Here is a 16,833-nt window from a genome sequence, read left to right on the forward strand (position 1 = left end):
TGAGGTGAAGGTGGAAAATGAGATGTGGAGCAGGAGCAGCACTTGGCACAGCACCAGAGCACAACACCCATGATCAGCCAGAAGCCATTTCCATCCAGTTCTTGGAGCATGACCACCCTCAAGCACTAGATCTATACAAAGTATTTTTAGAAAGAGCCTTCATTTTTTCACTTTCCAAGAAGGGATGAAATCCCTATAAAAACTGCTTGTGTGACAACACTGTGATAGACAAAGTAGTCCATTTCACCTGTGCCATCAGTAGTTATGGAGATGTCACTGTCTAGGCTCACCTCACCACAGACGCCATCAACCTGCTTCCCCAAAGGACCATGGGGCAGTTTATGCCTGCTTAAAACTCAGGAGCAATACAGCACTGCAGAGGACAGAACTGCAAGCTGAGTATCTGCACTCAACAAATCTATCAGGAACTGGCATCAGAGGGAAATCATCATAGTTGAGAATGAAAGAAAATAAGCAAGAGACTGCAACTTAAAAAGATAACATTTCAGCTCTCATGAAACATACATAACATTTGTGAATAAGGCTGAGAAGATATAAAGTATTAACAAAAGCCACCCATTCGGACTATAATAATTTACTGCATTATTTGAATAATTATTTCTAAGCAGTGTTCAACAATAAATTAAGAGCTTTCCTCAGGGTAAACCAGACTAAAAAAGCTGTTAAAAAAATAACCTAATCACAGTTCCAATTAAGCCCAACAAACAAACACTTTTTAGGCTACAGACACTAGAGCTGCTAGGGAGTTTAAATAACACTAATACTTAATTTCCACACTAACTTCTGATTCTTTTCAATGCATATGCCTTGTAGCTAAGCCTTTAAAATAGTTTTAAAACACACCTCCCACATATAAAAGCATTATGTATTGTTTATGCCAATGTTTGTCTTACTTTTTCGAATCAGTTAAATTCACATAAATGCAATCTCTTTTTGCATTAGCTATTTGTATTTTTGGATGAAATGTCTGATACTTATTAGTGGCTTTTCAACATACCTTGCATTAGGTGAAATTCCTCTATTGTGAGTTTTGTTACTCAGCACTACCAACAGAGCAATATATTATGTGGCAGCAATGGCCTGCGAACCAAGTATGTGCCCTGGTCACTAAGATTAGTTCATGCAGACTGCCAGCCCCAGCATGGGGTCATCTAGCCTGATCCAGCAGCTTCTGTTCAGGTTATGATGGTGTGTCCCATGCTGGGACAAGTAGCCTCTTCAGGCTTCACCCCTGTGGTTTCCATATGTTTTCAAATACATCTCCCTGTCCCATATTTTATAAATTACTCTCTCAAGACAAGCAACACAAGTAAAGGTTGGACTCTCAGTTCTTCTCCTTGTGTGATGTATCTACGTATTTATATATATCTGTACAGAAAAATATATATAGGTATGACAGGGAGAAAATATATATCAAGAAAAAAGGGCAAAAAGGACACCTTTTCTTTTAAGGAATTTAAAGGATTTATGTGAACCAGAAGACCAGACCTAAAGCCCCCAGGCATGCTGGAAGTTCAGTCCTGTGAATGTAGTAATTTATACAAATTTCTAAATTATAGGGAAGGAGTATGACAGTTGCAAACCATTTCAATATATTGCTAATTGAAGCATTTTTCATGCACATAACTACACTGAAACTGTGATCATGAGTACAAAACTAAAACGCAATAAAAACAAAGCTTTCAGGTTATCATCGTTCTGCAGCAATGACACATAGGTAATTGATAATTTTTGTAAATGATAACAAATATTTATTTTTTTTAAAGCCTTGATATACAAACATTCTACAAAGTTTCTTGCAATTACCCAGTATACATAAAGCTGGCAGGACTGGACTCTGAATAATCAGAGCTGTGTGCTCAGCTATCTCCATTCTAACCTGTTTTGGCTAGACCAAATCAGATCCACAAATAGGCACTTAATGCAAATAAATGTGCTGGTGAAGCTCAGCTGCTGCCTTTTCTTTTCTTTTTTTTTTTTTTAAGACACTATTTTTAGATTAAATACTTGCTATCTGTTTATTAAATTGATAATTTGAAAGTTGGACTCCATCTATCAGTAAAACAAGAGGCCCCACGGCTTTTGTTTTCTAACTGGATAACATGCACTTACATTAGTATCATACAAATGTTACATACTTCATTGAAATGTTTATAAGTTCATGTTGATGTTAGTTTTAGAGGCTAGCCAACTGGAATCTAAAAGAATACCACTTGACTAATATCATTAACACACCAACTGTCTTGTACTTTAAACCACAACATAATAAAAGTGGGTTTGAATGACTGACAGAGCTAAATAGCTCCATGAGGTAAATTGGCTAAATGATTGATTCATTCCTAATTTTTTAAATTTAATAATCTGATTTGTAAGCTATACAAAAAGAAATGTATCAACTGTTTTATTGTACTGCTTTCCCTAACTGCAGACTGATGTGTTGCTATTTAAGAGGAACAGCATTTTATCAAAAAGCCACATGTTCTCATCTGTCCAAGAATTCCTTATTGTTAGAAATGCCTGGCTTGTTCCCATCACGTCAATGGGAACTTTGCATCTGAATTCAGAGATGGCATAAGCAACCCTTATATTGAGAGGCTTTGCCTGTAAAATGTAAAGATAAAAGAAAAAAATATAATCTACCAGGCAACCATTCCCTCATGCCCAAACTTTAGAGAAGGTGAAAGAAAGCCTTGCTGATGAGGAAAGCATTCCTCCTCATTCAGGCCACTCATGTTTTCAGCTGACAGACTCCAGCATGCCATCATCTGTCTCTGTCACAGGTTCCACCAACTCCAACTGAGAGCCAGCAACAAGCATCAATCCTCAGCCAAAAGGCCTGTCAGCTATTTGAGATGGGAAACCTGGCTTTCTCTACCCACCCGGTCTCTCCTACCAAAACTGGAACACAATAGACAAAGATTAAAAAAAGTAGCCTGCATAAAGGTCTGCAGGTCCATCACAGCATGAGAAGGTGAAGTAAAAAGTTATGTCAACAACAAAAAAGAAAGAAATTAATGCTTTGATGTTATGAATAGCTGCAGATGCAGAAGGTGAGGCCTGCACCATAACCCCTTCCTCCTGCCTTCTCCATATATCCCCACATCTCAGGGAAAAGCAGCCACAGTGCCACTGGTCATTTTTACTATTTTATTATTTTTTTTTCAGTTGAACTCCTCCAGAATGAACAAGTGTTTATTTCTTAGGAAATACTTTATTAGAAGTTATGAAAGCCTTGAAAGCATGCTCTTGATGACTCTTTAGTGAGACTAAAAATTTTGTATACATCTATCACTAGTCATCTTGATAAACTTTTATTTCTTCAACCGCTATACAAAATCACATCAGCACACCTTTTCGTGTTTTCAACTTGACATAAAAGAAACTCCTAATAAGATCCAGTGCAAATTATTCTGCTTACATCCAAGATTCTACAGCATATGACAGTCAAGTTCGTTTAACTCCAAACTTCTTCGTAATTTCTATAAGAAGGAAAGAGAAATATTTTTTCCTTCAACCAGAAACCTCCTCAGATTACTGCAGGACACAACTGTTATCCAAAAAGAGTGCTGCTAAGTTGGTTGCAGAGGCAGTATACAACACTGTATTTATTCTTTGGTTTACCTTTAAAACAGCCTTTGCATACAGATTTTCAGCTCATAGAAACAGTCCACAGAAAGTCAACAGTACACATCATCAAGCACCACAAAATAAGCTGCAATGCCTCAAATCAGATTTACAATCCATAATAAAAGACCAGAAGTCACAACCATATCAAAACACAATCTCTAAACTGTCAAGAGCATTTCCAAAGAACTAGATCACAGTCTCCCAAATTATTTTATAAAATCAGATGTATCCCAAATATACAAAAACTCGTGTTCACATGTGTTTGGACTGAAATGCTGGGAAACTGATAGACTTGACCAAACCAATCCAGGGAAAAATCTCCTTCCTGCCCTCAAAACTCAAAAAAAAAAAAAAAAAAAAAAAAGTATAAGGCAGAAGCAGAACATGGCATGAAAGGTGCTTAAAAATGTAAACTCTTAGGAACATCGCTACCCTTGAGCTATGTCTGATTGCTAGCTGTGGCCAATCCAATGCTTCAGAGGAAAATATAAGATGCAACAATTCAAAAGCCAAATTACTACATAACAATGAGAAAAAAAAAACCACCTTCCAAAAAGTGGAAATTTTTAAGCATAGTGTGGAAATAATATAGACTAAAAAAAGACAATAATTCATGAAAAATCATAAATTCAACATGCTTTTTATTCTGCTATTTTTTTGAGAGAATAACCTAGGACTTCTTTCCATAGTAGAGAGAAACTACTTGCACAACCACATATATACCAAATTGCATTTGAAAGTAATATATTAGAATATTTCCAGCCATACTAAAAAAAAATTAAAAAAAGCACACCTATAGACTGGCTGATTGTTTCAACCTGGTGGATGCACAATCTGTGGATGCACGTCTGGGGATCTGATGCTAACATGCAAGTGTGAGGTAACAGCTTGACTGCTATGATTGCAAGATAGACAAGGAAGCTTCCCAACAGATGGATAACTGACAGGCTATAAAATAATCCCCATTTATAAGATGTGGGAATAGGTGGCATGTCTAAACATACTGGCTGTGGAAAGTAATTATTGCAGAGAAAAACAATGTACTCAATTCCAAAGAAGCCCTTCATCTATGTTTAAACAAGCTCTATACTAAACAGACTCATGGCTGAACACCTTCTTTTATCACAGGATTTGGAGGGTTTTTTGTGTTTTTCAATTAAAAGGCTAATATTTAACTTTTGGGGGGAACAGCAGGATCTACTTGTTCAGGGAAGGGATTAAGAATTAAAAGGTTAGTTGTTACCAAACTGCAGATGTGAATCAAAAGTAAAACTAGAAATCTGATGGAGTGAAAACTATTATGATTCATATTACAATCACATTTCAGATCTGCTGTGGATTAGAATGGATGAGGAACATGGCTGCAGTGGGGACGAACAAGGATTAACATCAACTCAACTCAAAAACCTCTGCTACCCTCTTCCTCCAGCCCTTTCAGAGATACACCGCCTGAAATCCTCCTTGCCTCTGCTGTACTCAAAGCGTGCAGAGATGACAGAGACTGAGAGGCCTCTGGCCTCCCCTGCCCTAGCCCTGCTCCACATGTACCTCCACCCAGGCCACAGTAGCTGTTTGCTGATGAAAGAGGTGGGAATCAGCTATTCCCAAAGGATGCAAATGATAAACCGCACCTCTGAATCATACTTACAAAGGGAAAGTAGACATATACCTGTCCACTGGCAAAGTTTTTATCTCATGTCCCTCCCTCTATTAAACACTCTGCAGAGTAGGACTAAGTCCACAGGACAGAAGGTTCTTTGAATCACTGTATCAGGAAAAACAGTTCACTGATTTCAGGACAAGAGGCAGCCCTTTGGCTTTGAAGTTGTTTCCATAATCTCAAAGATATTTCTAGGTATATGCCAGAGCTCTTACAAAGTCAGCAATGCAAAGAAACATTAAGGAAACATTCTCAAAATACTGGCAAGAAGAGAATTGGATCAGTTGTGTACTGGCTTCCTCTGAAAGGAAGGCTCTTGAGAAAACAACAAATCCTTTCTAGACTGCAACTATATTTAGACAGTGCTCACTGAAACACAGGAGATGTGTCCCTGTTTACTGTAGTAATCATCTTTAAACCTTTCAATGTAACACATTCATTATAATAATTTTATATCGTTATTTGCAGACCAATTCCATGCAAGACCAATCATATACCCAAATACAGACTTCAAAGTCGCCATGTTTTCCCCCCCCGAAACTTGAATATCTATTTAGCAGTCAGGCACAGAGCAATCTTGCAGAGATACTCATCATCCTTTAAAGACACCATTAAATCATACTCTTGTCTAAACTCAAATCAGTATCATTCCCTTTCACATAAATGCCCCTTGAACCTCTAACTTTTTTTTTTTTTTTTTTTTTTTTTTTTTAACAAAAAGAATACTAAGTGCAGCATTTAGGTTTCAATGTAAAAATAGCATAGGTATGTTTCACTTACCATGCTAAATTTTTCCCTCCATTCTTCTCTCTCTTCTTGTTCTCTGTCCTGTTCTGACCCTTTCAAAAAAATGTCTTTAGCTTTCTTGCTTCCACTATCTGCTGTGGTTAGTGTGGGTAGAGAAAAGATATAGAAGCCAATTCCATTTTTACTGTTAATTTCATGGTCAGTTCATCCCCTTACACAGTATGAGAAACAAGACCATCATTGCTTCTTAAATGTCAAGCATAAACAGCAATTATACTTCTTCCTAATTCTATCCCCTGTGTTAACAAATATGCATTCATATGGCCTCGAGGTGAAAGAGCTGGACACCTGTCTTCACAGTCAAAGAAGTCAGAGAGGTTATACGCTGTCTAAAAATGGCACCTTAACGATTTGTCTGTTAATGTATGAAACAGAAGGTTCATGAGCTGTGGTTAACTCAGATCTCCGAATTTTCTTCTTATGCTAAGATGTCCTGCTTCATACCCAATTCCTTTTCTTTTTATTTTTGAGGATGAACACTTTTACAGCTGGAACAGTGACCTCCTGTTAATGGCTAATACACCTTGACTACACTTCAGGTCACAATCCCTCAGCCCTGCTTTAGTTTTCCATATTATTCTTTTGGGAGCAAAACCTGGGAATTCCTAGAACAGATTTGAAGAGCAGCTTGTTAAAATAACTCCCCATACCTGTCATCTCAGTATTAGGATCACATTACCAATATAAGGAAAAAAGTCCTGTTAGACCTTAATAGAATCCAAATTGTTTGTAATCTAAAGAAGCACATTACAGCAGATGGAGATGCCCCTGATAAACTGCAACTACATGTATTGCTTGTATTTATTTGCATAATAATAATGATTGCACTATGCCATTCATTATGAAAGCAAAGTAGCATCCTACAGGGTCTTACTATTAATGTTACATTAAAAAATGCTACAAGATAAATTTATATATAAAACATGTGCATACATAAATCTTAGAATTACCTTTACAGAAATTACGGGACTGTTCAGGTTAGGTCAAATCCTGTGTGAATGGACTCTGTATGAAGTTGCAAAACATCAAAGAACATGTTTAATATCTGAATTAAATATGTTTCCTAAACTTCTTTTTTTAATTCAGCTGGGTAACAGATGAGCATTTCAACATATTTTACTGCTTTATAATAATCACCTTTGAGATTAAAGATCTTTTTTTTAGTTTCTTAAACAACAAATTTGTGTCACATTCTAATTTTACAGAGGGGTGAGGACCAACAAAAGATGCATTCTTGGAGTTAAGTACACTGTTGGTAGGAAGTTCCTGGTCATTTGTTTATTGGCATTTCTTAGAGCTAAGAGGTCTTCTGAGTAATTTTTTCTGGTTTGTCTCCTTCCAACAAAAATCTCTGCCAATTCCAAGAGAAGAAAGAGTCTATAAATATATATATACACACATATGTTTTATCTAGAACTGTTTTTGTGAAAAATAGTTCCCCTTAATTGGAAGTCTACTGAATTCTTCCTAGGATTTTGAGCTCCTGATAACCACCTTATTCTTACATATAAACTGACCATTACAACTTAGGCTGATCACATTAAATGACTACTTTTATTAGGTTTCATTCTATTCACATGCTTAATTTACTAACATATGTATTAATTTGCTAACATATATATGTATAAAAGAACTTGAGTGAATTCTTAAATACTCTGCTAAAAATGTATGTAAAGTTTATTAGACATCCACTCTAAAAATGCATGTCATTTTATACGAAAATTTTGAAGCAATCATTCTACGAAAGTTTTGATATATTTTTACAGCACAAAGAGAGGCCTGGACAGGGCCATGAACAAACTGGATATTTTTAAAGCCCAGAACCCTTTTCTGTCACTTAATCAGCCTTATTAATAACAAAAAAACCCAAAAAACAACAACAACAAAAAAACCTGCAAGGGCAGTCTTATGGCATAAGGTATGATTCAAAAAAGAATACCAACTGGAAATACTGATGGCAAGTAAAAATGCTTTACTTCAACCATGTTGTTGATGAGAACTGTCCTGTATAATTTCAGCAGTTATTCAGGTTTGGCACAGTGTCAACTTTTACCATATGGCTTTTTCTTCCCTTGTTGAAAGTGAATCTTTGAAAGAGCAGCTGCTCTAAATTATCCCATCAAATGTTAACCTTACAGTAGACAACCACTGAATCCACAGATTCAGGACAATGAAATAGTTCACCTCCTTGACCTGTGAAGGATTTGTCATTATTTAGGCCTATATCTGCCTCAGCACCACAGCTACATCAGATTCCAAGGCAGGCAGGTACTTAAAGCTGAAGCTACCAACAAATTCTAGGCAATGAACTTCTCATCTTCTCTCCCTAGGATGACTGTGTGAAGTTGAAGTTATGATGTTCCTGTTGTGCTATGAAGTCAAAATTGCAATTCCAGTTGCAAAGGAAATGAGATATTACAAATGCAACACTTATTATTCAGTTTACAAATCAAAGAAACAGTCAATTCTGATAATTTTCCTGAAGTCTAAGTGTTTCAATAAAGTCTGATATCAATTACTGGTTATTTAGTTGTCTGCCAACAGCATGTTTTGACAACATCTTGTGCTTCATGCCGAGGAGAGGCAGACGAAGATTCTTGTCATCTTGTACTCATCTCTCAAGATGGTTCTTACTTTAAGAGCATTTTTGTTGAACGTTATGAAAACTTACAGCTCTCACTACAATTGCTCTCTATTAAACTCTAGTACCAGCTGTCAGTTGTAATGCAAACCCCTGTTAGCCGTCGTAAGTTTCATTCTGGAACTAATGGGAGAATGTCAAATAGCTCTATACACAGACAGTATCAGAGAAACCAACGGAAAAAGCGCATGTTCAATGAATTCACACCGACAATATAATCTTTGTGGAAATGTGAGCTAAACTGATTCTGAAAGTCACCAAAGACTTTACAAGCAAAACATGCTCAGGGTGATACTGTTAATTTAGTTTTTAATCTTTTGAAAACCTCTGAAGAAGTAAAGCTATTAAAATGAAAAGGTTAAGGAAATGCCAGCGAGATCCCTTAGGATTCTCTGCAAGAGACACCCATAAGGTATTTGCAGTAAAATCCGGCACAAAAATTCAACAGTAGTGGTCTTGAACACGTAAGTGTCAGAGACCTAGGGTAAAAATTTATTTGTTAAAAAGAGGAAGCAAATGTCTCACACACAGTTTGGCTCAATACCCAGTATATTCTACCACTTCACAGAAGCACTGGTAGGGTTTTTTTGTTAAGAGTTGGGGAGAGGGGGTCTTTTTGTTGCTTGAAAAGCAGGTGAGGGGGACAAGGAAGAAAATACACCACGGGGCACAGCAAGTACCACCTCTAAACTAGTAAAAGGTCTAGCCTGAACAAACATACGTATACATGCAACCGTATTAAGTTGCATTTTGTGAGTCATTAACACTTTTGCAAATATTTAATTTTCTGAGTGAAACTTACCAGCTAGTTTCAAATCTAAAATTCAATTCTGAGTTACCTAATTATGTCATATGTTGACACCGTAGTACTGAACAACTTGGAGAGAAGAAACAGTAACTTTTTTAAAAAAGAACAGTAACACTACCATCCTAATCACTTAACATAAAAAATTAATAGAAATACTTATGATCATGGAGTTTTTAAAAATATTTCTTCCACAATCTGCAAGAAAATTAGTAAAGGCTCTTCTCAAGTAAATACAGAGTACTGAAACAATACTTTTCTAACTTGAGAATCTGTATAGTATTGTATCGAAAAAATATATTTTTTAGCAATTTCAGAATGTTTCTTTTATTTTAGAACATGAGACAAATGTGTTCCCAAACCGTAAGATTCTGCGCAATAAATTTTACCTTTAAAAAAATCCGTTTTACATCTATAGTTTATGAGTCACAAATCATAGAATATTCTCAAAATTTGTAACAATCCTGAAATGATAAAAAAAAGATGGCTGTGATCTTTCTGAAGGATTCAGAGCAGTATAATTCTTCCTCTATGAAAAATCATGTGGATATCTCTGACATAACTTCTGTAACAATTAAAAAAACTCTAAGCTGAAAGGTAAATCTTTCATTGTGTGCTCTGTTTCTGTACTTACAGAATATAAAGTGGGTGAAAACAATGAATATTTTACAAATAAAGCTATTCATAATTTATAGCTGCTGTCATTTTAGTTTACTAGCTTGAAAGATTAAGAGTCCCTTTCAAAAAGCATCTCTTGCTTTTTAAAATCAAAACAATACTTCAAACACAAGGAAAAATTACCGCTCAAATCTGCTTTAAAAAATCCCTACCTTTTAAAGATTCCATGTAAAAAGAGACTCTCACAACAGTTCCGTTATTATATTATCTGATCTTCCTATGATCAGTGCCTTACATTTTATGAAATGTAATTGCTCCTTTACACAGCCACAGAGTTCAAACCACAAACTTTTGTAGTGTAAGCAACACATCTGAGCCACTCCGCTATTTCCAAGGGAAAATGTTATCATTTTTGTGCTTGCAGCAAGTACATGTGCCTTCCACTTATTTTCACTTGCACAAAGTTGAGTAGCTCCTGACAGTACCTTTTTCTCTTTATATACAAAGTTATTTTTATCTACTGATATAAGCAAGTAAAAAGTATATTTACTTATGCAGAGACAAAACTGCTAAAGTATAGGAAAACCAAAATAAATCTGGAGAAATGTTTTTAATCCTTAGCATTAATGATGTTTTATGTATTTTTTATCTACAGTACAGCATTTATTCTACTGAAAGAATTAAGCAATGTATGTGATGGTTCACATTTAGCAGTCACAGATGGCATTCCTTTCATATCTCCAGAAACTCACAAAGAGAAATATTATTTAGGATATGCTCACTATACAAATAGAAACACTAATGTAATAACTAATAAAATAATAATTTAGTGTTAGGGGAAATTTGTGGGGTTATTTTTGCAATAACCATGCACAGTGGGTGAACTCCACCTCTTGCTCCTTTATCTCTTACTCTCTTTTGTTCCATTCAAACCACCTGATTAATTGCTAAAAATTAAGATACATATGGAAGGACTGTTGGATTACATTTTCTTTTTTCTTCTGGCTTTTTTATAGAAAATGTGTCAGTCACTTGAGGTTAAAACTTAACTTTTTATTAGATAGTATTACATAAGAAATTTACAATTCAGGCTTATTCAAAATTTTAGCAACTACAATTTAGAAACTATGCCTTGAAATGACAGCATGCAGAAAACGTAACTCTGTGCTTTTCAAGTTAAACTGGTCAGGCTGAACAATTTAATTTTCCATTTGATAACTGGAGCCACAAAGTTTGTTGTCGGTCTAAGGGGTCACCTGTTCTAAGCATTCAAAGAAACATTCAATCTCACTCATACTCCCACAAGGATAAATAATTGCCCACTGCATGCATACTAATTAAGTGTATCATCATGAAAAATATAATTATTCATGTTCAGCTAGTCTTTCTGAAGTGCATGAAATAAACCAACAACAGAATAGACACATTCAGGATGGAAGAGATTTATTGGTCCAATCATGCCCATGCAGGATTTCCTTTATCATCTGATTACTGCATTTAAAAAAAAAAAAAATCTCCTGAAATGAGGCTTCCATTATTTCTCCGAGGAGACTTCCAGAGTACTACAGAACTAAAGACATTTTTTTCTAACATTGATCCAAACATTCCCCCATTTATTTTGATACTACTACCCCAGCTAACCCATTAACTCTTCCGTAGCATTCAAAACAGAACTGAGCCTAGCTTCTTCACATACAAATCACTCACTGGGCAGGTGATGTGAATGCTCCTTTTATTGATTTTTGGGCTGTTCCAAGCACTATGTCGGTGAGTAATCTCCTGGTGTACTTGCAACACAAGTCTCATTGCCCTTTTCATAAAAATCACATTGTTTACTTTAATATGTACAGAGACAGTTAAAAACGATGAGAAAAGGTATGGAGCAATTAGCCTGTCCAACAGATAAGAAGGCACTAATAGAGAGGGAGGGTTAGTAAAAAAAGTTATTAGAGATATTAGATGTGAAAGAGATTTAGAACATTGTTAATAGAGAAGATGAAAAGGGCATAATGATTTTCTCAATATTCTAGGAAGACCTTATCCAACTGACTAAAAACTGAAGGCTGAAATACAGCAAGAAGGTATGTTTTTCACACAAGACAAGTTATGCCATTCATTACCACGAAAACTTACAGAGACTAAAAATATTAGTCAAAAAAATAGCCAAATTAATAGGTGACAGGACATTGACTCCTATTATACATAGTTTTCTTACAAGTTCTATCTTAAGTCTTAGGAAGTCAACAGTTGATTGGGAGAAGCTGAAACGTGTTTCTAGCAAAGGAGTGCTTTATACAGTTTCTTATATTTTTTCCTGAACAATCTGCCATTAGCCACTGCCAGGGAAAGAATATTAAAGCAGATAAATTTCTGACCTAATTTAATCTACTATGGTTGTTTGATGGAGGACAAATGGAAAATGACTCTCCTTGTTGACTGGGGAATAGCACAGAGACTATCAGAAAGCATTAGGTTCAGTGTGCAGTTCCAGCCAGTTGTTTTTTTTCTAACAAAAACAAATTTAAAAAATCTTAATTCTAAGACAGAACATGTTATAAAGATGTAGTTTGGCCAAAATGGCATGAAGACAACCATGAAATATTAGTCTATTAAATAGAAAGGACTACTATGATTCAAGTGCTAATAAAGATGTAATAACAAACAATCTACAGCAGATGACATTTACCGTATTTAGTTAACTAACACAGGCATTAGTTAAGGGGGGAAAAAGTACGGAGTGGCTTTTCCAACATGCTACCCCACCCTCAACACACCCCTTACCTTATACAAATCTACTCCCTCCAAAACACTGAACAGGTGCAAAAGTCTTTGCTAAAAGAGATGTTAATCTTAAACTGTTAAGCTAAAGCATACTATAAAAACCAGAATTCCTCAAGGTGACGTATCCAATTCACTTTTGATAAATCACCTCTCCACACAATACTGAGGACTAGGATGGTCACAGTAAAATTGGTCTTGATTCTTTAACTGACTGACAGGTATGTAACATACATGTAAATCGCTTATTAATTGACAGGACCCAGAACAGAACAATAATCTTTCCAATAATAACTAATACACTGAGTAAAGCCAGCAGTTCAATCTTGGCTTTTCAGAGCTTAGATACAAATATGTTAGAAAAACATGTATGTTTTTACAAGTACGTGCACACCAATAACAAAAAAAAGGCTTGAGCCTTTTGTCTTCTTTTCCTGTTTATGCAGGAAAAAGGGAAGCAGTCTCAGAAAATACTTTGATTTGTGTTATTTGAGAGCATGACTATGCCTTAATACTTTTCCAAGTACCAAGATAAGCTGTTCTGAATGAAACTGATCATGTACCATTAAGGTCCTTCATCTAAATAACTAGAGATAATCTCCTGCTAATACAAAATTACATTGTTTCTGAAAACACCATTACAGATCTGTGGAAAAAGACCTAGGAGTCCTGGTGGACAACAGGAAGCCCATGAGCCAACAAAGTGCCCTTGTGTCCAAGAAGGCCAATGGCATTCTGGGATGCATTAAGAGTGTGGCCAGCAGGTCAAGGGAAATTATCATCCCCTTCTACTTTGTCGTGATGAGGCCAAACCTGAAGTACTGTGTCCAGTCCTGGGTTCCCTAGTTCAAGAAGGACAGGGAACTGCTGAAGGACGTACAGCAAAAGGCTACAAAGGTTATTAGGGGATTAGAACATCTCTCTTACGAGGAAAGGCTGAGGGACTTGGGTCTCTTTAGTCTGGAGAAGACTGTGGTGGGATCTTATCAATGATTATAAATACCTAAAGGCTGGGTGTCAGGAGCATGGGGCCAGTCTTTTTTCAGTGGTGCTCAGTGACAGGACAAGAGGTAACAGGCATAAACTTGAACATAGGAAGTTCCATCTAAACAAGAGGAGAAACTTCTTTGAGATTGGCAGATCATTGCAACAGGCTGACCAGAGCAGTTGTGAAATTTCTGTCTCTGGAAACATCCAAAACCTTCCTGGGTGCCACCCCAGGCAACTTGCTCTAGGTGAATCTGCTCTGGCAGAGGGGTTTGGACTAGATGATCTCCAGAGGTCCCTTCTATGAAACAAAGAAACAAAATAAGAGACAGTCTGAATTAGGATCAAGTAGTGACAGACACTAAGTCATTGAATGTTTCCAACTACTGTGAAGACAAAAATTTCTATTATTTATTACTCTTCTTTCAAATTTCAGGTGAAACATTTTATTTTATAAATTATTACTTCATTTCAGGCCATGCTTGTAACAGCATTTTGGATGTTCTTTCAGACTTTAGACAATTCTGTCTCTACTGCCCTTTCATTGCCAAAAAAAAGCCCTTCCCCACAAAAACTCAGCAGCCTAAAACAAGGAGAAAAAGAGACAAGAAAATTAAGAGAAAGGCACAGTTGCAGCCATGAGCCTGAGGTGAAAACTGAACTCTTTTTTCTGAGATTTCCAACTTCTGCTGAGTTACCAATGCCAACAAATGGGAGGTTTGGAAATTACTGCATTATTTTACAGTGCCACTTCAATCACACCAAAAAGAAAATATCTGATAAATATGATTTCTGATAAGAGTTACTAGAACATTATATGTTAAATCAGAATAAACCAGAAGGACCTGTCTGTACTGTTAATGGTTTCATCATATATTACTCCCTTGATCAACAGTTGCTGAGGAAGTAAAAAAAAAGCAAGCACGGAAAGCAAGCAAGGAAAGGAGAAGGTAGTACTATGGTCTAATTTTATGCCTTCCAAATGATGCATGATATAGTCACACATGGATGTGAACTCACTTCTCATCTCTGCAGAACTTGGTAGGAGCTACCTTCCCTATACCAAGCATTTGAGAACCAGTTTTTAATAAAACAATTTCTCTTCCTTTATTTAGCTTAACTTTTGCCCAGTTGGATGCTGACACTTTCTAGAGTGACTGCCTTTCTGTGCTCATGTGTAACTGAAATTCTAAACCAACACTTTTCAACCATTTACAACTACAGACTGTACAGTAAGCAAGACTATATTCAGTAGTTAAAAGAGTATCACTAACATTTCAGTATTTTTAATTGTAGCTATAGGAGGCCCTAGGTAAATAAAATACCCTCTCCTGGATTCAGCTCATAATACAAGAGTTTAACTTGCTTATCTTAATACTGGTATCTGCAGAAAAGCATACTCAAAAGGCTCAGGCTCCCCAGCTTATTCCTTTGGAGTGCAAAACCAATTCAAAATCTACTTAAAAGCAAGATCTAACAAAACACAGTCTTACCTGCCACACCTCCCTGGTATTTTCTGAGAATAAGTTACCTTAATTAAAACAACAGTTTTTACAATAACCTGGCTATGGTTTGGTGGGCAACTATTAGCTCCCCAGGACTTGCCTTCTTGACATAAAATTTGCTGTAGGACCAAAGAAAAATTAATAGGCACTCATTCAACCATGTCCAGAACACTTCAAATCTGTTTGGTTTTTTATATATGCATATGTATATGTACACACACACCCCCCACAATAAATAAATAGCTCAGCAACTACTCTTTCCACCCATAGTATTTCCAAATATTGCTGTTTAACTTTTAATCTATTGAATGCAAGACCCTCTGGCACAACCAGCACCCTTTAAGACACTCTATGAAAAGAGGTTTAAGATTCTACTAGCAAAAAAATTCTAAAATATACTTTTGTAAAAAGCAAAATGTAGATCACCATCATTTTGGTAGATATAAAGATAGGTAAAGATAATATGCATTTCTCTAACATTTCAAAGACCATTTCTGGAAACATTCAACATCCCTGTGTAGCCTTGTTCTTGGGAGCATTCACATAACCACAGTTTGCAGAAACCAAAGATTTGGAGAAAATTATTTTGAGTTAAATATGTGCGTATTTATGAAAATGCAATTTTGAAGTTCAAATATTAATTTTTCAACTGTACCTGCATTTAGGAATTATGCTACCTGAAACAATGCTACCTGGTTGTTTTTTTTTCTGACCAATCTCAATTGATCAACACAGGTCAGTAGCAAATAGTACATATGAAGACACAGAGTTTCAAAACATCACACAAAAATTCAAATAATTTGATAAACAATGCATTTCAGAAAACTATAGTCTACCAAAAAGAAGTCCATGAGTGGTAAGAGAGTCTAAATTTGCTACATACAGTATTGACTAAAATTAATTTGTTAACTCTTATTAAATACTTTTTATCAAATTCCATTATTTACACAGATTAAACAAATGCTATTTTCATGGTGATTTATGAACTAATATATTTGTCTCAAGAATTCAAAGCAAATTAACACAACCCAATACACAAAGTAGGGACATAAAGTGAAGCCCTTGTTAATAATTGAACTATGAACATGGAGCGCATTGTTACCTTGGCACGCAAAGCCTCTTTCTTCATAGCCAGCATTACACAAGCACTTCCCTATGGGCACTAGCCATTCTCCTTCTGTACTGCAATACATCTTGGGTGGCTCTTCCTCCTTGGAATGATTGACACAAGAACCCCGCACCTCCACCAGTGACTGGGAGTCCATGGGTACTGTATCTGGAAACATGGCGAGGTTCTTGACAGTGAAAGGGCACTTTTTGAAGTACACTCGCACTGAGACTAAGGCAACACATGCACCTACATCTTGAAAAGCCAAGTAAAAGC

General features: G+C 36.0%; 1 protein-coding gene across 1 annotated transcript in view; it reads right to left on the reverse strand.

Annotated features, from left to right (window-relative positions):
- EPHA3 (EPH receptor A3) overlaps positions 1-16,833 on the reverse strand; it is a 206,558-nt gene that overhangs the window by 133,330 nt on the left and 56,395 nt on the right. Inside the window, 1 exon segment of the mRNA XM_009993327.1 lies at positions 16,552-16,833. This exon segment is cut by the window's right edge and continues 38 nt beyond it. Coding sequence (XP_009991629.1) covers positions 16,552-16,833 — 282 coding nt within the window.

The sequence above is a fragment of the Chaetura pelagica genome, unplaced genomic scaffold (assembly GCF_000747805.2).
Source record: "Chaetura pelagica isolate M959 unplaced genomic scaffold, ChaPel_1.0 scaffold101, whole genome shotgun sequence".
NCBI lineage: Eukaryota > Metazoa > Chordata > Aves > Apodiformes > Apodidae > Chaetura > Chaetura pelagica.